Raw genomic sequence first — 22,586 nt, 5'->3', positions numbered from 1 at the left:
TTTGAGTAGCACACATTATCTGATCGTTTTAATTTTTCCACTGCATTGCCAGCAGATCTGTGAACCTGTAGGAATTGTCTTCTCAGGCCACTGCCCAGATGGGCTGAGGCTAGGCCGACACATCTGGAGATTGTCCGGTCTGATGCCCGTGCTCAGAGCAGGGTCAGCTAGAGCAGGTTGCTCAGGGCTCTGTCCAGTTTTTAATATTTTCAAGCACAGAGACTCTACAGTCTTTCTGGACAACCTGTAATAGCATTCAATCATCCTTACAGTAAGAAAGGTTGCTTTGAATTGTGGTGTTTGGGTGGGGTTTTTTTCCTGCTTTTTTTTTTTTTTGTGTGTTTTTTGGTGGTTTATTGGTTCTGGTGCTATTTTTTTGTTGAAACGGATTTTCAGTTTGTACCCATTTCCTTTTGTCCTGTCACTGGCCACTACTGAGAACAGAGTGGCTCCATCAATTTTACTTTCCCCCATCAGGTATTTATACCCCAAAAATGCCCCCAACCAGGCTTTAATAAGATGCCTCCAAGTCTTTTTTTTCTCAAAGTTAAGCAATCCCAGCTCTCTGTTTCTCCTTCTATGTTAAATGTTCCTGTCCTTTAATCATTTCACAGGCTCTAGAGCCACTGTCTGATCTGCCTTTTATTTTTACACTACAGTACTCTTACTTGCTGTGTTGCTTGATATGATACAATTCATGCCTAATGCATTGGCATTCTACATAATTTAAAAACTTAAGATAGATGAAATTGAGGTAGATTTTTTTTCTACTTTCTGGCATATCAGCAAATGTAGTACAATATAAGTGTTCTAATTTCAATTGTAACACTTTTAGAGAAACATTAAAATTGAAAGGAACTGAAATTTTCTTTAAGATTTGTTCTTTCTGCTGTCCGCTGGCTTCAGCGGGTGGTGCCTTGATACATGTGAATATCAGTCAATATTTTAATATGTCGAGATCTGATTTCCTGTTCTGATAGAGTTATTTCTGAAGCAAGCAGTGTGCTTTGAGAAGCAAAGCTTCCCCCCGTCCGCCCCAGCTCTCTTCTTGCCTTTGCCACCAGCCAAAAGCTTGCTTGTCATTTCTTGATGGATCCCACGCCTTAATAATTCTCAATATATGTTTCTGAAGTGTTTGAAGACAGCATTGTCAGAACAGTCTGTTGAGGGACTTTAGTCTGTTCTTCAACTAGACACAAAAGAGTTCAGATCACTCTCTGGAAAACCATACTTTAAGGATTTAAATATTTTTTATTTTTAAAAAATTACATGTTTCAAAATGATTACTTTCCAAACAAGGGTTGGGTATGAAAAAAGTACCCAAGAGACTTGATTGAAGGTTGCCTTTTACTGCAATATGCCAAGGAAAGTGTAATAGAAATAGAAATATTATTAAGCACCATGCTCAGCTGAAAACAGTGTCCAGGACTTCCTGTCCCTGATAACCAGTAATTCTGCACTGTTTATTTCAGCACTTAGTCGTAAAAGACCACTGTAGGATTTCTTTGCCTTGTCCTGATTAAGTCTGTCTTCATTTGTCAGAAAACATTGTTTTCCTAAATGCAGTGACTCAGCATTTGAAAAGGTTGAAGTTAGAGACCTGCTGGACTGATTTCCACAGATGGGTTTCCTTCCATTTTGAGATCAGCTGCATTTCTCATGCTGCCCACTGTGGAGAACAGGCTTTTTTGGCTTCTTTTGCAGTCCTCATTTATATGTGACCCATTCCTGTACTTTGGGGTCTAAGTACTATTGTAATGTAGCTGGTGTTGTGTGTTAGAAAACAAGAGTAAAAAAAAAAAAAAAAAAAAAAAAAAAAAAAAATATATATATATATATATATATATATATATATTTCAGTCCCTTAGGCTGCTGCAGAGGTTTTTTATCATGTCTGAGATGAGACAGACTGTGGAAAGGGTAATCCCTTTGATAGATCTGTCTGACGGGCTGTCTTCTTTCTTTTGTCCTGTAATAAAAATGTAGGAACTAAACTTTAAAATGTTCCCTGTTTGTATAGAAAGAGAAACTTGGAAAAAGGACAGTAGTACCCCATAGGTGTCAGGTGCGGACAATGAAAGGACAAATACACAAAATAAGATGTCTGTGAGGAGTTTTTACTGCATAGATTTTAATTTTAATCTTTCTATTTTTTTGACAAGAGTAATGCTATGGAAAGACAAATGACTGCTTGCAATTAGACAAACAACTGGCAGTGACAATTCCACAAGTTTATTCCTGGTTTTGTTGTATAGATACTGGACGAGCTGCTCAAACTTTAAGGTGTTCCATAGAATAGCAATTATCAGACAGGTTCTTGTGATGCCCTTGTGAGATAACTAATTTATTACTTGTCATTGTCTTGGCTGGCTGCAGGACAAAAGGCTTAGGTCAAGATGTATGAGCTTACAGTATAACAGATGTGTAGAAACTAGTGCAGGACTACATGAGAAAGAAACCCTGATATACGGGGCTATTTTTTCTTTTCCTTCCTGCCCACTACTGCTTTTATACCTAGAGGTTTGTGTAAGCCATTTTCAAATCATCCACATCTTTTCTCTGGGGCCCCTCTGAATGTGAGCTCTTTTTTCTGTCTCCATTGTCTGAACAGATCTCTCTCTGCTCCTGCACCTACATTCTTTTTGGTCTGCGTGATATGCATATCTCTTTACTGAAGCTTGAGTTCTTCCACAGAGCTCAGCTTTGGACATGGATGAAGGTCTTGAGTTCAGGAGGGAGAGAGGAATGGGGAAGAACAGTTAGGTTCCAAAATGGACATTTTGCTGCGTGTATGAACTTTTAGGAGGTGGCCTTTAGGTAATGAAGAGGAAATATTTTTATGTTATAGCAAGAAACAGAAGTTAATTGTATTTTTCAAAGGGGAAATTTTGCAAGAGCACTGCCTTAGCTTAAGGTACTGGCAAAGCATGGCTGTCAGCAATTGAATCTCGGAGCCAGACCGGCAGGGAATCGGGATCGTTTGTTCAAAGGAGTGAGTTGGTTTTAAACACTTTTGTAAGGCACAGTATTTCCTTACACGGCGTGACCTATCCCGTGTTGCCACTTCAGCAACACACTTCATAGGGGTCTGCCGTGTGACACCACCTCCCTCCCCCCAGGGCGCGGTGGAGACAAGCCTCTCTGTGCTGCCATGTGCATCTGCAGGCAGGTTTTACAGCTCACAGCTCAATTCTCTTATAATTCCCCATACATGACTTCAATCTAATTTGGAAGGATTGCTTTTAGATCTTTCTCTTAGCCTATGCAATATACAACTGTGCCTGCAGAACACAGAAACCCATTGATTCAGCATGTTTTCTTTGTCTGTCATTGAAAAGGAGTGTATGGAAGAGGGGGATGTCTACATATAATTGTTTTCATTTTGCAGGGATGATTATTGGAGATTCAGTAGCTGACATTTTTATTTCTGAGTTAATACCAAGTTCTGTCGTTTTGTGTTTGCTATTTTTCCAATAACCTTGTCTAGCAGAGCTTTGAGGATAAAGGCATTGTTTTTGTCTGTACACAAGTGTTTCTGCACTCAGTTCACCTAAGTTCTCATAGCAGTTGAATTGCAGGGAGCATTCAGTTCTGGTTTGGTACTCATATTAAGCACTCTGGTATTGTTAGAAAAGTCTACTGCAAAAAAAAAAGCTATTCCTTAGAGAGGAATGATGTGAGATGTGATCTTGGCAGATACTTCTTAGAGTGTCTGTTTACGTGTTTTGGGAAACATTTATGACCGTTTCTAGCTCCTGATAATTTTTCAGTCTTTAGATCTCAAGGGGTGTTTCATTTATCAATGAGGTCAGTGATAATTTACAGTCTAATGAACAGTGTTTTGCTAGGTGAAGTTTCTTAGGTGATTCACCAGGTCAGTGCCAGAGCTGAAGAGGGCCTGTCTGGGGTCATTACACCCACTTAAAGTACTATTTAATATATTATTTTGGATGATGTAAAAACTACCATCTAGCATGTACTATCTTTTATTGTTTATGAGTGTGTCTCAGGAGTGCAGTTATAAGCAGCAAAACAGATACTCTCTAAACTCAGAGAACAAAATTACTTCTCTATTGCCAAAGAATTATGAATTCCATTGTTTCATAAATTTGTTGGTTGACTGTATTTATTAATGTGAGCTAACTCGTGTCTTCTATGGTATTTCAGTGCAAAAAATGCAGGTGATTTGACGACACGATCTGTTATCTGAATTTCCGTTTCAGATGCTGCTCATCTGATGTGGTTTGAAAGGCTTTATGTGTGGCTACAGTGCTTTGAGAAATACATTTTATATCCAGCCATAATACTGAATGCACTCACCATTGATGCTTTCTCAATTAGTAAATACAAGAAGCTTGGTACACAGTAAGTAGATTATAACTCAAAGCATGTGATTAGTAGAATATTTGATTTTAGACTGAAGACTGAGAAATTGAATTTGTTTTTAAATAAGCCTGTAATCTTGTCACAGTTTGCTTTCACGCATATTAGTTCAGAATACAATAATCATTGGCTTTGCTGCAAGAAAAATGCAAAACTACCATAGCACACTAAAATATGTCTCCAGTGAGAGAGAGTGAAATTAAAAGATTAAAGAGCTATATATAGATATATACGGAAGGTCTAAATGTCAATTAAAAGCAAGGCACACTATACCAGGCTGCAGGTGTTTGATGGGCATAAACTCAGTGGGGTAACTAGAATTAATCAGATGAAAATGAGGACTCTAGGCTGGATATCAGGAAACATTTCCTGAGGATTTTTAACACTGTGCTGTAGTCTCCCAAAGGAGTTATCAGAAGCTTTACCACACAAGTCTTCTAAGGCAAGGCTGAATAAAATATTTAACAGTTTAGAAAGGTGGGTAGTCCTGCATTAAGAGTGGCTTGAGAAGGGTGGGGGTACAAGTTTTGATGAAGTCTGATGTTTTAGATATTAAGCAGAACTGGTGATGCTGATCCATGGTCTCACAGTATGATCCTTGCAGACAGCCTTTTATGGTAAGTATTTTAGTCAGTGACTTGCCTGCTGCAGATATTCAGCAGGCTTAGTGACTGCAGTATCCCCAGCGAGCAGAGTTTCTGCAGTCTTTTTATCAGAATGACAGTGATGCAGATGATAAAACAAAGAAACAGCCTTGGAATGTTCCAGTAGCAAGAAAAACTGCTGGGAGGTGGGGGGAGAGTTCCTCAGTATTCATAATAATACAGTTTCTTAATTTCAAATATTAGATAAAAGAACTTTGGTGTAAAAGTTGCATGTTGATTTAATTATTTCTCTCTCGAGGAGCAACACAGCTTTAGGAACTACACAACTACAAGGAAGAGGCAGCCCCTGCTTTTAGGGTTGACACTTGGTCTAGGGCATTAGTCAAATTTTCTGCATATTTCTACCAGACAACTGCTTTTCCAGAGAGACTCTCACCAGTCACTCATTGATGGCCTCTGTAGTTCCCCACTGACCTTTATTCTCCCCAGGCACTTGGAAGATGCTACAGCCAGGGTGCTTCAAGAGTTCAGGTGTATTGACCAGGGTGACACTGAATCCACACTCATCCTCTACTTAGTTCTGCAAGGCTGGGAGAATGCCATTTGTTACTAGTTAGCAGACGTGACTGAACACATGCACGGAGCAAATATGTGGGGATTAGGAAGGTGCTATTTTTACATAGTCATTCCTCCAAGCTAGGTTGCACTTTCAAGTATCACTTCCCTCAAGAGTTCAGAAGAAATGAGTCAGACCCCCAGAAGTCTTGAGATAAAAGAAAGTAATTACATTTGTCTGCCTCTGATTGTTTGGCCTGTGGGGGAATACCACAGCAGTCCTTTCCTTCCCCATCCCCCTTGTGTCTGTGTGATCACCTGTGTAAAACCTGTTTCCCCCTTTTCCTTGTAACTCTGGTCTATCTATGAAACTCCCAGTATTCCTTTTCCTCTTGCTCTCCTCTTTAATACATTCTCCCTGCAGCTGCCATCCAAATGCCACACACAAAGCATTCATCTTCAGATCCTACCTCTTTCTTAACTCTGTAAGCCCATGAGGGATCCTGGATTCTCCTTGCTACTTCCATATACAGTGTTACTGAGGGTTGTACTTGCTGTGCTTTAATGCATACTTTAATGCAACCTGTTTTCTGTTGCTGGAACATTCCTTAGTTATTGACCACCCAAGGATCAGACTGCATCATGCTGTAGGGAAGGGAAGTCACTCTCCCACTATGTGTCTGAAAGTGTCTGAGGTGGTACATTTTGTGTGATTTCATGTCGGAGTTTTCCTCAGATTGAATTCATTTTTTAAAGAAGCTTCATCTTGCTTTGTGATTTAAAGGACTGAAGCAGTTTGCTTCTTGAGGAGGCAGAACAGCTCCTTTGTAGTCAGGAGTTTGCTTGAGCTTTCCAGACCCTGATGTGCTGGTTATTAACAGGACCCATGCTGACAGTGCCTGCCCCTGTTACCAGCCACAGAGGCATTGGAAATCAGCCCCCCTTCTCACACCCCCTTACATCTTTTCCCAGGAGTTAAGGCCCCAGGAGTAGCATCTTGTGTGGCAGTATTTTTAAAGAAGAAGGAATAATGAGCAAATTATTTTCTGTTGCCTCTGAATGCATTATTTTATAAAGTGTCATTTTTTGGTGAAAGTTTCATCATGGTAACAGGCACAGTGACAAAAAAGTCTTCCTTTTGTTCTATAATCTGTAAGTTTCCCTGTGAAAATTTCTCCATGTTGCAAGAATTTTCTTCTTTCTGAAGAGCGAGTTATACAACTGGTTCATATAGGATGCACTGGGATGGCTTCTAGTGGCTTCAGAATCTATTTAGCTTAGTCATTAGGTTTTCCATTCAGAAATGTGGGGCACATTGAAAAGAACAGCTTCAACAAAGTGGAAAATAAGGTCAGCTTGGCATTTCATTCCAACAGTAATGCCCTGCCGATCCTTTGGAATGACCAGCACTCAAATAAAGTTGCATCTGCATTACAGGAGATACACAGTAATGAATAAATGCCACATAAAAGAAAATCAACCTGGAAAATAGGAATCTTGCTAGGATGGTGAAAACCTGTTGAGAGCTTTCTAGCCTGCCACGTGTCAGTCATGGCAGCAGGTATTCTCCTGGTTAGCAGCAGGATGAAGGAGAACCTTCAATGCATTTTGCAAATACCTGGCCTACTTTCTCACTCATTATGCACTGAAGTCCCCACATTTTAGAAGACATAGGCACAACACAATTTCTTTTCATCTGATGAATTACTATATAGAATAGTCAACTTTCTGATCAAGAACAATGGTAGGAATTTCAAACACTTCACATCTATCCAGAATTTTGGCAGTGTGTAATGAAATTACAAGTAAAATTATAAATTGTGCCATCAAGTGAAATTTCTTGTAATTAAAAAAAAAAAAAAAGGCGTTTAAGATTTTTTTTTTTCAAATTACAGTAATGTATTGATGAAAATGCCAAGATATTTCCCAGACTGAAATTTTATTTTAAGAGGGATGTAAAAATGTCTGGTCTAGATTCTTGGGTTTTAGTAGTCATTACTATTTTTAGTACAGAGTTCATTCTTTTTTACATCTTATGAATGTGTGATAATGATAAGGGGAAAATACAAAATTGCACATAAGTAAAATAAATGTGATGATTTCTGCTATTACTTCTATATACTTTTAATAAATAAGATATGTAGATTTAGATATGCATAACAATCTAAAATACATCTGGTACGGATATTTGTATTTAAGAGCTTCTTAATTTAATGCCTTATGACTTGATTAGGTTTTTCTCTCTGCTTTTTTTACAGCTGTGACATTATCCTTATAACAGTTGCTGGAATGAAACTCCTTCGCTCCTCATTCTGTAATCCTATTAATCAGTTTGTTACTTTGAGCTTTACTGTGATCTTCTTCCGATTTGACTACAGAGACATTTCAGAAAATTTCTTGCTGGATTTCTTCATGATGTCCATTGTATTTCATAAGGCAAGTTTTAGAGCTCCTGTAATTTCTTTGAAAAATTTATCTTCTCAGTGTCACTTGGCTGATCAATATGTGTTGGGACTTTTTAGAAGTAATGAATGCTTATGTAGACTCAGATTGTTGGTACTATAGAGGAAAAAATCTGTTAAAATGAAAAAAAAAAGGCTTTGATTAAGTGTTTTTTCTGGCTTTGTGCAGTGTTTTTCATCTACTTTTTGTTCACGTGTTGCTATATAAATTTCAGAATTGTTGTTTTCAAGAGGAGAATCCTCAATTAGTTTGAAAGAGCCTCCTGGGTCATTAGTGCAGGACTGCCCTCTAGATCAATCACCTGGTGTTTTTATCTCGGTTTCCTTTGAATGCCTCTAGTGGTTGACTCAACAACTTCCTTTGGGAAATTATTCCATTATCTAATCACCCTCATAATAATAAATGTTTTCCTAATGTCAGCCTTAACATTTTTCTTTTCCTATTTTCAGTCTGTTACCCTTGTGATGCTGCCCTTAACCTTAACCTCAGAGCTCCTTCCTCTCTCTTATTGTTAACTCTTGAAGTGTGCTCCAGTTGAGTTTATTTAAAAACTACCGACCCCTTTTTGAATCAGTCAGGTCAGACCCTGTCTTTATTTGGAATCTAAGCTGTTTCACTGAAATAATTAGACTTAACTGATACCTCGAGAAAACGTGGGAAAGTACTGAAGATTTGAAAGTATTGATCCAGGGGTAACTGGTGAGGTGTTTGGCTTTGTTGTTCTTCGTTTTGTTTGGGTTTTTTTTTTTTTGCTCAGGTTTCTTTGCTTGGTTTCTTTTTCTAAAATATTCCTACTGTATGTGTGAGTATGACCCAGCTAGCATCACTTAGTTTCTGAGAGAAGAAAGACATGGTTCCATGTTGATTGCTGCATGTGCTGTGGAGATACTTAGCCCTTCTACACAAGGGCCATCAGCTCATACTGCTGTCCATGCCCACCTGGAAGTTTCAGGCTTCTTACAGAAAGGCCCAGTTCATTGGTGTTACATTGGGAGTGCCCAGTCATTCAGGGAAAGAATGAAGGAGAAATTAAATGCTTTTTCTGGTTTATTTCTGTGCTGCTGTAAGGGAGGATGAGAAATGAGGAATCACAACTTGGTGAGGTAATGAGCTCACTCCTTTTGCTGAGCTCTTGGACTGCACTCCAGCAGAAGCTTCACCTGCTTCAAGCCTTCATCCTCAGACCTGTTGTTCTGCTCTCTCTCTGCTGGGGTGAGAAGGCAAGGGCTGGAGAGGAAGGGCAGAAGAAAAGGAGTAGAAGAGATGATACAAAGTTCTGCTTTTTAGCAAGATCCCCCTCCACCATGCTCTGTGATCCTAAAACAGGACTAGAGTAATTTTTTAAGCTTCTTAGCTTGGACTGAAAGATAACCAGTGAAAGTGATGCAGAGTTTGCTAGCATTATGCCAGTTTTCAGTATTTGTTTCATTGTCATGTTCCCTAGAGAAAGGGGTGAATTTCTGTCTCCAGAGAAGTGTATCACTGATGTGCATCAGTGGAAGTCCCATGTCTGAATGATGGTTTACTTAGTCCTAAAACTCATTCTCTAAAAACCTCTTTACAGGATCAAAAAATTAGCATGCCAGAATTGAAAGTTTCACTATTTGTTAATTATTTTAAAAATGTTTACCTCATGAGCATATCACAAAATACTGCTGAGAATTATTACATGTTTTTGTAAGAAAGAGATATAAAGTCTTTTCAACAGGATTTTTTACAATGTTACTTGGGTAGATTGAAGCTACTGTTCACAGTAGAAAGCCTAGTGTTAGCAATGAAAGTAAGATAACGAAGGATGCTTATTAAATTAAGCAGAGATGTTTGCTAAAAAAACTACTGCTTACTAGAGTGAAAGCTGTACTGCAGACATGTTTTGAAACTTTAGTTTTAGCATTAATCTTCAATCTTCATATCTAACAATATCTGAAATTTTGCAGGTCATTAGTTCAGCAAGTGGAATTGCTCCTTGTTCCATTTGAAAATTCTAAGTCAAATGGTTGAATTATTTATATTACAAAAGCACGTGCAGTTTCACAATGATCATTAGAACCAATATGAAAAGTAGCATTGCAGATGATAGCAATTAAATTCCTTTTAATTTCAAATCATAAAGGGCATAAGTTTTCTTTACCCCAATTAACGTTTGAGCTTTAATTAGCTCAGCATTGTGGAACTTAGCAAAGGATGTGATCACTTGAGGATAAAGATGATGTGTGTTTATTTCATAGTATAGGCCCTAAGCAAGCTGCATCCACCTTTGCTCCTAAAAGCTTTATGAGTCTTCACAGACTCTGTCTGTATTTCAGTCATTTTTATGTTTGCAATTTTTTTTAAATAAAAAGAAAATCTGAAATACTGTCTATTACTGTGACCTTTAGCTATGCTGAGTTTATTACACAGCCATGACTGATTTCTGTTTGCACATTGAAAATGTCAGTTTACCCTCTCCATTAGGGAACTCTAGAAGTGCTGTGTCTTAGTTATAGTGATGGCAATTTTTAAACAAGGTTACCCCACAAAAAGCTTTGCATGCTTTCAAAGCACAGTGGTAATATTTTTTTCTTCTGCCAGGCACTGGGGAAGAAAGAATCTAAATTGAACAGACATTCACTTGTGCACTAGTCACTCTTGAAGCAGATTATGTGGAATAAAACTTTGCTAATCATGTTTGGTAGAGTATTTCTGAATATCTCAGTGGTTGTGCTTCCCTTGTTTTCCCCTTGTGCTGTTGATTTAATGTCATTTAGTCAAATCAGAAGCTCCAAATGAGCATACTGCTCCCTGAGCAAGCTGGGACATGGAAGTCCAAATTGTTGCTCACAGATTTTCATCTCTGTTAGCCAAAACACCCACACTGAGGCAACAGAGAGAACAAGAGAGTCTATTTAGTTCTATTCCTGAGAATTTTTTTTGCCACTTTGGATTTTCTGTCTTTTTAATATCATAGGACTTACTAATGTGGCACAGTTAATTCAGTTCTTTTTAAAAAATGATTAGCTGTTTACATTTTGACAATTCACAGAATGTGAAAGCACTAAATGTTGGTTAGGCATATGCAGAGTGTACTATTTTGGATTTCAAATTGCCTTGGGAAGGAAGCAAGATAAACATTTAGGAAAGGTTTTACTTGTTTTTGAGAATGGTTGCAACTTTCAATTCAAGTGAAACAGGACTTCTCCATCTTTCTTAAACTAAGACTTTTAATGTAGTGAGCCCAGGTTGTGTCATTGACTACGACCTGGGATTCTTCTGTCCAAAACTCCTGTTGTCTATAATCTTTAAATCAGAGCTGAATGGCCTTCTAAAAAGTATGTGATTGCTCATTCAAAATGTGTGGGTGTCATGCTTTGATGTACATTCTGCAGGAAGTCAAACCAGTTAATCGAGACAGTCTTGGTCTACATGACTCCATGTAAACTTTTCAAATGAGCCAGTTGTTCTCCCTGGATGTCTTAGGAGGTAATGTCAGTGCAAAGGTTAATAAGAATGTTCACATTAAGTGAAAATGGAAACCCACAAAAAACTGAGAATATATTCTTCATAGGCATAGCAAAGATGGAATATGTAATAGAACATAGGAGATTTCTTCCTAGACTTTTAACACTAGGAAAAATTCTGAGAGTCTTTCATGTAACAGGGTAAAAAAAAATGTGGAAATATTAAATGATTTGAATAAACTATTCGGAACTGATGAAAAGATGGGCCTTTCTTCCATCCTTTTGCTGTTTACTGACATAATATTTAACTGAGGAAAAACTCTAACACATGCAAAAGCTATGAGAGGAAGAGCATATGGATGGTTAAATGATGTTATAGCTCATCCAGTCCATTTTTCTTCAGTGTGATAAAAACAAACAGAAAGTAAAGCAGTAATGTACCCAGCACTGTCTTCCTTGGCAGATGTGTGAGATGCTTTTGAAGGATGTCTGGAGTAGCTGTTCAAGAAGGAACCAGTATTTGAAGTGTGAAGGAGAAGCGAATGCAAATCATTCAAACAGCGGGGATACCAGTTTGGAACTGGCTGAATGTTAGCAAGGATGCTCAGGGCAAGACTTGTCCCCAGCTCTTTTGCTGTGCTCTGTTAGAAATGTGGTTTTCCATTTCATCCAGTGCCACAGGCATCCTCTAAATTTTGCTGGTGGAAAGGAGTCATAGTATCTCCCTGATCTGCTTTTGGAATCTCAAGTAGAGCTGATGTTGAGCTGAAGGAGCAAAGACAGCAAAAAAACTGGGTAGTGTGGCAGTGGATGCTCCTGGTGGTAGTATGCTCTTGGCTACTACAAAAGCCTAGTGGGAGGTTCTTGCCAGTCTCTTCACTCCTGGGAACATGCTGCTAAACTGGCTCTTACCAGCAACTCTTTCATCTCTTCTGCACCACTGAGAAGTTACACCTGAACTTTGGAATATGGACTTTTGACAAATCTGTGCAGCTTCCTTTAAGCCCTAAAGAGTGAGGCACCCCTAGCTTACACACTCATCTAGTACATGGATCTGAATGGGAATGATAAGACCCAGTGCCATTAACCTTCTAATGTATAGGACTACAGCTTCTTGTCTCTTATATGTTACTGTCAGGTAGTTTAATGGCCTCTTAATTTGTGTGTGTGGATGAACTAATTAGCAATACAAAAATATGAAATCACCTTGTATTTTCTTATCATCAAGTCTTCTGAGGGTTCTGAATTTGTCTTCATGCATAAGGCAAAATAATCAAAGAAGCAGAGCTTGTTAAATTTGCTTTCATTAACACTGAATTTATTTGCCTAAGTACTCTTACTCCTGCTGAGCTCACTTAAGTATACAATTTCCCTGTTTGATATTTTTTCTTCTTTCCCAGAATACATTTTCCAGCTAATAAGGAATCCACATTTTTATAAGAATTTTTCTCTTTCTGTATACTTCTTTCTGCCATAGTATCCAAGACCACATGTTGATGAAAGATGATCCCTGTCAAAGTAGATCCAGCTAAGGCAGCCAGTTTGGAGCAACCTGGCAGACCTGTGCTGATCAGGCTTAACTTTCAACATCCACAACACAATCCCTTGGACAGGAAAGAAATTATGTGTGTCATCTTGTTTTCCTTCATTTTATGCGAAAGCGCTGCCAAGTGCATTGACCTTCTTGGTGCTTTGCTGAAGTCAAGTAATTAACCTATTGGATCTTTTTATTGCCTTTGTGGCAATAAAACTCTTGGTTAGTTGGCATGTCCCATTGATTTAGGTGCTATTTATAAGTCAAAAGCCTCACTCTTTTTTTCTTTCCTCTTCTGATTTTTCATCCTTCTCTAAATTTGATGTTTCACCTTAAATCTTCTGGCACTAAGTTGTTAATTCATATTTTAATCTGTTCCTTGCCATTTGTGCATACAGAAATCCAATGTCTTAATCATCTGCAGCCTCTTGGCTCACAGCTGTTTCCTCAGCTTTTGATATTTGGCATATAAACCCTTTTAAGACACTTTCTGCTGAGTAAAATACCCAAGGCTACATCTGATATTTGACAGGATAATCCCAGTGGTATTTTCCATAGACTCCTTAACTCTCTTGGGCACTGTACAGTTCATGTTTCCTTTTAATATTGGAGGAATGGTTTAATTGATTTTTCATTCAGCCTTCTGTCACTGACCTCTTTGTCACACTTCATTCCTTACACTATTCCCGAATTACATTTTCTCTCTTTGTTTTGGTGTTTTCTTATTTTGTCTAGAATGGGGCTAGTGCACATGGGGGTGCAGGGAGATGTACACCCACTCCCTGGGTCGGTATGGCTCACTATGCTCCGAGGACTGTGTTGATGTGCATTCCTGCTGATAGAGGCCTGTTCGGGCTGTGTTGATGCAGGAACTGAAAGGGAAACCTGGACTACTTCAGTGCACAACTTTGTGGTTTTTCTTATGTCCACTTTTACCACAGAATGATAGTATGGCTTGGGCTGGAAGGCACTTAAAACATCATCTAGTTCCAACTCTCCTACCATGGGCAAGGACACCTTTCACCAGATCAGGTTGCTCAAAGCCCCATCCAACCTGGCCTTGAGCACTTCCAGGGACAGGGCATCCACAGCTTCTCTGGGCAGCCTGTTCCAGTGCCTCATCACCCTTCTAGTGAAGAATTTCTTCCCAATACTTTATCTAAATCTCTTTTAGTTAAAAACTATTCCCCCTTCTCCTATCACTTCATGCCCCTATAAAAAGCCCCTCTTTCCAGCTCTCTTGTAGGTCTCCTTTTGTTACTGGAAGGCTGCTTTAAAATCTCCCTGGAGCCTTTTCTTCACCAGGCTGAACAACCCCAACTCTCTCAGCCCAGCTCTCTCTTCATAGAAGAGGCACTCCATTCCTCTGACCGTCTTCTTTGCCATTCTCTGGACTCACTCTTAACAGGTTCCTATCTTTCTTGGTCTGGGGACCCCAGAGCTGGATGCAGTGTTCCAGATGGGGCCTCACCAGAGCAGAGCAGAGGGGCAGAATCCCCTCCCTGCCCACGCTGCTTTGGATGCAGCCCAGGACACGTTTGGCTTTCTGGGTTGTGAGTGCACATTGCTGGGTCATGTCCAGCCTCTCACCCACCAACATCTCCAAGTCCTTCTCCTCAGGGCTACTCTCTATCCATTCTCTGAGCTGCCTGTGTTTGTGACTGGGATTGCCCCAACCCAGGTGTAGGACCTTTCACTTGGCTTTGCTCAACTACATGAGGTTTGCATGGGCCCAATCCTTTAGAAAAGGAAATTTCTTGGAAGATACAGTGTTGGCAGAAGCCATGCCTATGAAAGCTTTGCTGAAAAGGCCTGAATCAGTGCAGCTGATGAGTGCACTCCCAGCTTCACTGATTTATTTTGCTTGTCTGGCCCTCTGCATATCAAGCTGATGAGCTCTGATCTTGTCCTTTTTGTCCACCTTGGGATGTACGTGAGTCTGTTTTTTTAGAGTCACAGGTTCCTTCCCTGGGCTCTTGCTATCAGCTGACAGTGTAGGAAGAAGCAGCATCTTCCATGAGAAGATTCAGGGCTCTGTCAGGTTTTGGCATCATCTCATTGTCATAATCCTTATCATACATCTGGTTAACATTTAACTTCAATTGTAAGGCTTTCAAGGCTTGCTACTCAAACTGCTTAAAACATGCCTGTCTTGTACAGTGTCAGTGCTAGATGCTGAATGCTGTGTGAGGAATATATTCTTTCCCCCAAGGTTTGATATCAGAGACTTGGACTGATTATATTTTGATCCTCTTGTATGTATTGTATTAGACAATGATTTTGAAGCCCACAGTATAAAGGCTTCAAGTGTCTGTAAGCGTATACAGATAAAGACATCCTGGAAGGTATTTGTTGTAGGTTCAAACACAGCTGTCCAAATACACCACTAGAATGTCACAATGACTTAAGACATAAACATTAACAACCTTTAGTATTTCCAGTAAATCTTGTTTTGCAGGATTTCATAGGTGAAGTTTATTTTAAATGGTATTAAATAAAACCCCAAAAGTCAATGATTTGCAAAGCAAAGCCATGAACAAGAGTAAAATTATTCCACCAAGTTTAATTTCATATCCTTAAACACATACTTATTATATTGACATACCAAAAAGAAAGTAAAAATGTACCAATAGGTATTAGAATTTAATTCTGAAAACTGGAGTTACCAATTGATCAGAATTAGCTTGACATGAAAAAGTAAATATTCCTCTCAGAGTCTCAGTTCAAGTCATCTCAAGTTCTCAGGATCGAAAGAGGTACCTGTTAAAATTGGGAAATAATTTCTTTCTGCACTTAACTTGTTTGATCTCAATTTTGTGTTGCATGTAGAGCATATAGCTATATATATGGCAGTTATTTTTGTTTAAAACCTATGTGTATGTATATACAGTTTTTTTAAAACATAGAAAAATTCAAACTTAGCAAGAAAATGTTAATGTTTATGCATTATTTAGTCCCAGAGTTGCCAAGAAGTCTGCCCACACAGAGTCTCAACTGATGCTAAACATGTAGAAGGGCCACCAAAAGCTGAGAGCATTGCATAGTCTGCAATTTAAATTTAGGTGTTAATCTCTGCCTAGTTTATTGAAATCTACCAAACTGAGGAAAGGAGATACCATTTTAGTGATGTTTCAGACTCCACAAATCTTTTATTTTTTCATGTGTGTTAACTAATTTCCATAAACTTCTAGTTTGTAATGGTACTTAATTTTGGTTAAGTAAGAATAACCAGATTTAAAGAAAATCCTGGAAAGATAAGTCTTTGCCTTTGCTTTGTTTATTACTCACTGGTGTGCCAGAAGTCTGTAGAGGCTTCAGAACTCATAGAAGACTTATGGATGATTAAGATAAAATGTGTGTTCACATAAAATAAACATTAAAGACGGATGCATGTTCTGTACGTTCACTTGACAGTAGTGGGAATGTGCTGGTTTAACATCACTGAACATGCTGATAATTTAAAGCCTTTATCAAAGACTTTAAAAACTGTTCACTGGGTAAAACTGTCACATGAGTAAAGATATCTAGGAATATTAGAACTTTTATGCCCCCTAAATAATATATAATTATATATTATGAATAATATATAAACGTATATCATATATATTATATATGAATAATATATAAACTGTATATATATATATACAGTTCAACGTATGTTGAGCTGTAGAAAACATTGAAGATCTAATAAGGCTTAATACAAATATTCTTTTATAAATCATTCTAAATTGGGATGCAGAAGTCTTAAATAAAAGTATTTTATACATGTTTAAGGAAATGGTTATAAAAAAAGGGTTAAAATTCAGCAGAGACTATTTTTTTTCACCTTCACTTTAGATGGGAAGGTTCCCTCTTTGTATCTAGCACTGTTATACCTCACACCCTCAGGAGCAAGTTGTTACCCTCATTCAAACAAAACTCTACTGGGGATAATTCGTGTGTTTCACAGAATCACAGAAGGGCTGAGGTGTCCCATCCAGGTGCCATGGAAGTGGTTTTTTTCTGGTTTTATTTAATATGCCCTTAACTAATCCTTTGCTATGTAGGGTGTCTCAATTTCTCCAGGCTCCCTCACAGGTCTCAGGGGCCTGTGACTTGAAGGGTTACCAGTAAAGACAGAGGCAAAGAAGGCATTGAGTACTTTCACCTTCCCCCTGCCCTTTGTCACCAGGTCCCCTGCCCCATTCATCAGCTGGTCCATGTGATTTTTTTTCCAGTCTGTGTGTTGCTGTCAATACACCTGTAGAAGTCCTTTCTGTTGCCTTTTACTTTCCTCACCAGATTCAGCTCCAGATGGGCTTTGCCTTTTCTCTCTTTCTAATTCATTCTGTATTGTTTCTGACAATTTAAAAAAGATGAAGGTTTTTCTCTTTAGCTTATGTCTTCAGATTTCTGAAGGCTGAAATGCAGGTGGTTGTAGTTGAAATAAGAGAATAGCTGTTTCTGAGAATCAGCCTCCCCTATTTATAAAGGCAGTTTTTAGCAGCTTCAGTTTCTTTCTGTGAGAAAAGCTCTGTGAGTTCCCTCTCAGATACAGGAGAAAGCATATTGCAAATTGGATAAAACTGTAAAGGAGAAATAGTTTTTCAGATGGTTCTAGCAAAATGAAAAAGAGAAAATGTAAAGCCAAGTCCTCCTTTCCTAAATCTCAGTGTTGTAGTTGCTAGATGACATCACCTTTAGCAATTATAGTTAGAGATGTAAAATGCTAATGGCATATTACCCTGAAGGCGTTTTGCAGAACATGCCCTGGAAGCAGGGATTTAAGAGGTAATAGAGGCACTTGACAACTCTTAATGAAAGCAGTAGCTTGAAAATCACACATTTCCAGGCTTTTAAGTGCGGTGTCATAAGGCTTTAAAAAACCAAGAGAGGATCACTAAAGTGTTCTTGCCTCATGTTCTTGTGAATGGAAATGAGCTCCTTTGCCTGTCTTGTGGAAGTGTTAGCTGAGAGGCAAGTGTTGAAAGAAACAACAGCACATTCAAGCAGTGGTGAATGCAGAAGCAGTAGGACTTGTTAGATGCAACAGGGAACTTGGGCTCCATGGCCCAAGTTTTGCAAGGTGTAAATATTAAAGAACACTTAAAAATGATGTATTGGAACAAGGAGCCAGAAGAGTGTCCTCCTGGATTTGGTTTCCTAGCAAATGCAAAACCTGAATTTTATGTGAGATTTGAAAACCTTTTGATGAACTCTGTGCTTTGAATGCAGCTGGGATGATTTATGGCTTTGTGATTTCAATCTGTAACAGGCAGAACTTCACTGGGTTGTGCTGCAGTTTTGAATTTTTGAGGTTTCAAATGCCAGTCATTAGCTTTTTCCAGCCCTTCACTTAAATCTTTTTGTAGATAAAATTTTTCTTCCAGCTGTTCATTGTGATGTTTCAGATAAATAAAAATGAAGCAAAACAAAGCAACCCCACAACCTGCTAAATAAATAAATGTCCGTTTGAGTTCCAGTTCAGTTTTACTTGCCTGCTTTAATGCTGCAGTCTGCAAGTCACGTGTAGTATTTTTGACAGAAAACAAAGTTAGCAAGATACGAGTTTCTCAAACTAAGTAGGAGTAACCAGGCTGTGCATTGAAGGGATTGTAACAGCTTGTTCTGATCAGGGCTTTGGTGGTTTTAAATAGTATATCTGTGCAAAGTTGCTGTAATCCATACTCTGCATGTTGCTCCTAATTTGAGTCAGGCTAAAGCAAAGACAGTGTGTGAAGCACTGCTTGCATCTCAACTGGAAGGTTTATTAGTTGTAACTGGAGCTAGCATGACACTGGCTGTAACGAGTTAGCAGCTGCTGTCTGATAGTTTTGTAGCACAAAGACCAAAACAGGTCAATGCTACAAGTGATTCTTACTTCCCTCACATTTAATATCAATTATGTCCGACAAATCATGGAGAAGCTCAGTGAAACATCCTGTAAGTGCATTGCCACTGTGGATACAGATGGCCAAGTGTGATTTTGGAGGTGGTAACCTAAGGAGGGGTGAAATGAGCTGGACAGAGAAGGTGTGTCCTCTCTGACTGTCAGCATACTCGTACATGAAGTGTGCCCAGAGCCGTGCTCTGTCCCCGAGGCCAGCTCTCATGGGGAAGCTTGTGTCTGTGGTAGTGACACAAGGTGGAGATATGGAATTGCCACCTGCAAGTCAACCATGGAGGGTTTTGCATTCAAAAGGATTCCTGGAGATTGCTTGGGAGTGTGTTAGTTGGGCCAGACCAGAACCTTCCCAGACACCTTTCTAACAGTTTAAAAATATGCACAATACCAGTGCTTGAGAACATTCCCTGGAAGCATTTTAATGTACAAGTGTTGATACAGTCTCCATGTGTTTCAGGATGTTGGCAAAGTTTTGTTTTTCACTAACTCAAAAAAAAAATTACTCTAAAATTCAACATGTATTTGCTATATGAGCATGGAATATTGCATATACTCCTGTTTCACTGTCAACTTCTGTGTATGTTGAGTACTAATGTCTATTGATGGCCAAATCTTTCCTGACAGTTTGTCAGGAACCCACTCTGCAGTAGATAAGACATAAGATCTGTTTTGGCCTGATGCCAAAAGAAATGACAGGGGAGTACAAATGTATTCCAGGGAATAAGTACACATCATTCTTGAATCAGAAACTGCTAGTTGCAGCACCAAGCATATTTTGCAGGCAGCAAAAGTAAATTCATTGTGGTTTTCAGTTTGTACTGCACAACAATAAAAGCTCATGTTTATGCAATATTTTTATGATACAATGGTCTTGAAAATGCAGCTACAATTCGTGATTAATGTCATGCATATGCTTATATCGTGATAGCGTCTCCCATTGAGTCAACAAATGAGAATGTTGTGTTCTTGAGAAGTCAGTCTGATTTCCATGTGCATAGCCACACACGTCACGCATTGAGCTCTCTCTGTTCACTGTATCCAATTTCTCCTGGAGTCTCCTCTCCTGTAACCGTCTGACTTGCGGTCATATATAGTCAGTGCATATCAGAACCTGTTTTCCCACTTTCTAATTTAAGTGTCTCTTTCAGGTATTAGTTTTGAAACTATCTCAGTGCCTAAAAAGTGAACATGTTTTTCTTTTTTTTTCAGCTGTGGGAGCTACTGCAGAAGCTGCAGTTCATCATGACATACATTGCTCCCTGGCAGATTGCCTGGGGGTCATCGTTCCATGTTTTCGCTCAGCTCTTTGCAATACCTCATATCCTTTATAAATTTGTTCTTCTTTATTCTTAAGTTCCTCTTCCTGTATGCAGTTTATTTACAGTGTTTGAACAAGATTTGAAATTCTTAGGTAATTTACTTTAAATTTCGAAAATCTTGGAACATCTTCTGAGAAACAACAGCTTTCTTTTTTTTTTTTTTTTGGACTGCATAGGATCTAAAACTGGGAAACTGAACTTTGACTCAAACTGGTGTGTTTATTCCCACCCAGCCACATTCAGTAGATCACTTAGTTCCCCAGCCCTCAGCACTGAGTTTTGATGCATCCACAAAGAAGTGTTGTGACAGACATATTTTTGGGCTTATGGCCGACTGAGCTCTCAAATACTAGTTTCATTCTCAGTTGCTTCTAGTTGGTATGTCAGATATAAATTTCATTTCAGTGAGCCAATTTCTGCTGCAACTGTCTTGATTTTTTTTTTTTCCATTTCAGAAGCAGCTAGATTTTTGCATTTTAATGTGAATTTTTTCACTGGGGTGCTGAGAAACATTCTCCTTTTTCACCTTTCCATTCTGTATCATGAGTAACCATATATGTTTGTCAACACCAAAGCAGTCCTTCAGAAGCAGTCTGTTTTGGTGCCTGTTCCAGGGCTGTCTCCAGGTTTGTGGATATGGGGAGTAAAACAGAGTTCAATGACCTCCACGTCTGTAGGGTTAAAAAAAGTATATTAAATTTTGGAACAGTAACTATTCAGTTTCAATTCAAATTCAGTTACAAAGTTGACTGAACACAGAAAAAAAGCCCCCAAAACATTTTAACTGAACAGATCTAACTTTATCGACGTCTAAGGCATTACCAGATACTAACTTTTCATTTCTTCCTTCCCTGCTAACCAAAGTTGTGGAAGAAGGGTTGACAAAGTGGTTTTAGTTCAGACCTACTAATGAGTTTACTTTGTACTGTTTGTTAGATATATGCACTTAAGTCTGTGTCCCTTTGATCCCACAGGGCTGGGGTTTTCTTCCCTTGAGTGATTTCTTCCCTCTGCTCTGTGCTGTGAAACATAAGCAATGCTGAGTAACAATGCTTATGTTTCTAGATAGGAAGAATAAATGGGAGCCTCAGACAGAGGGAAGGGCACACAGAATAACTCCCAGAGGGAAAGCTGTAGATTGTCTGCTTATAGAAGGAAAGCGTTACAAAAGCAGATCACTATCTGTCCTAAGAGTTTTAGGTTATTTGTAGCAAAGCCTTCCAGAATTTCATAACAATTTATTTTCATTTCAAAATATTTTCATTTCTGCTGGGGAAGTGTATATGAATTTATTTAGCAAAACATTTAAGAACTAAGATTATATTTCAACAAGTTTCCCTTTGTTCACACTTATTTTCTGCAGTGATAACTTTGCTCTTGATAAAATTACCAATTAAATTTTGCAAAATGGAAGGTAGTTAAACCAGAGTTTTGTTTGTTTACAGAGTTATTGCTAAAGTGATCTAGCCTAGCTTTTTATTATTTATTTTTATAGTATGCTTTGTAAATGCAAATCTGTCTTCTAAGGCAATGCTGCAATTAAGATACTGGTTAAATGCTGAAGTTAATATTCCCACAACAGCAATAACTCTGCCTCTTTGCACAGTAATTTTATTTGTTGTTATCATAACCCTGCAAACAGTAATGATGAATGCATGTTGCAATTTACAGAGGTACTAAACCTGCCATTTCTTTACAGAGTTAATTATTTGTGGCTCTTAATTGCTTCAATCACTTCTGCAAACAGGATGTAAATTTTTAAATTTCGAAGTGCCTGGGTGAACTTTTGCTGCAGAGCTCAGTGAGTGTGAGTAGTTCAGCATGCTTTAATGCCTTTGAGACCAGTGTGCAGGGCAGGAAGGGCAACGTGTGTGGATTTGCCTGGTGGACGTTGTAGAGTCTCCATCATTAGAAATCTTCAGGATTTTAGGTGAATGTCTATCAGGAGTCATATAGGTGTAGTTGATCCTGCTTGTGGCTGCTAGATGGACTGGGTGACCTTTCAAAGTCCCTCTTAATCCCAAAAGACCAGGAACAGGAATGAGCTTCAGACTTGAGGGTAGATCTGCAACTTCACTTCCTAGCATTTAAGTGGGTAAGATGAGGTTATTTGTTTATAAATATCAGCACACTGAGAAAGTGAGTGTAGTTTGTAGTTCAAAGGAGGATTTTACCTAAAAAGTGAACAGTGGAATTGGAGAAAAAAAAAAAAAGGAGTTTGTAGTTGAGATTATCCTGTTTAGGAAAGTTCTGCTTTGGTTGTTTCAGGGTCACAGCACTAACATCAGAAAACAGAGCTCTGTGACCAGTCAGTTTTCCCATCCTCTAAGTGATTGTGTGCCTGGAAGGGACCTGTAGTAATTGCAAGTAAAAATGTGGGTTTTGAGAAGCAGAGGATTTGAGCTG

The 22,586-nt window shown here is 38.7% G+C and overlaps 1 protein-coding gene across 1 annotated transcript in view; it reads left to right on the top strand.

The window, feature by feature from the left end:
• PCNX2 (pecanex 2) overlaps positions 1-22,586 on the top strand; it is a gene marked incomplete at its 3' end in the record, with an annotated part of 149,319 nt that overhangs the window by 72,614 nt on the left and 54,119 nt on the right. Inside the window, exons 20-22 of the mRNA XM_082276849.1 lie at positions 4,224-4,365; positions 7,802-7,979; positions 20,071-20,179. Coding sequence (XP_082132975.1) covers positions 4,224-4,365; positions 7,802-7,979; positions 20,071-20,179 — 429 coding nt within the window. The remainder of the gene's footprint in view (positions 1-4,223; positions 4,366-7,801; positions 7,980-20,070; positions 20,180-22,586) is intronic.

Source organism: Coloeus monedula, assembly GCF_965178545.1.
Source record: "Coloeus monedula genome assembly, chromosome: 2".
Taxonomy (NCBI): domain Eukaryota; kingdom Metazoa; phylum Chordata; class Aves; order Passeriformes; family Corvidae; genus Coloeus; species Coloeus monedula.
Note: the sequence above shows the minus strand (reverse complement) of the source record. Positions and strands in the feature narration are given on the sequence as shown.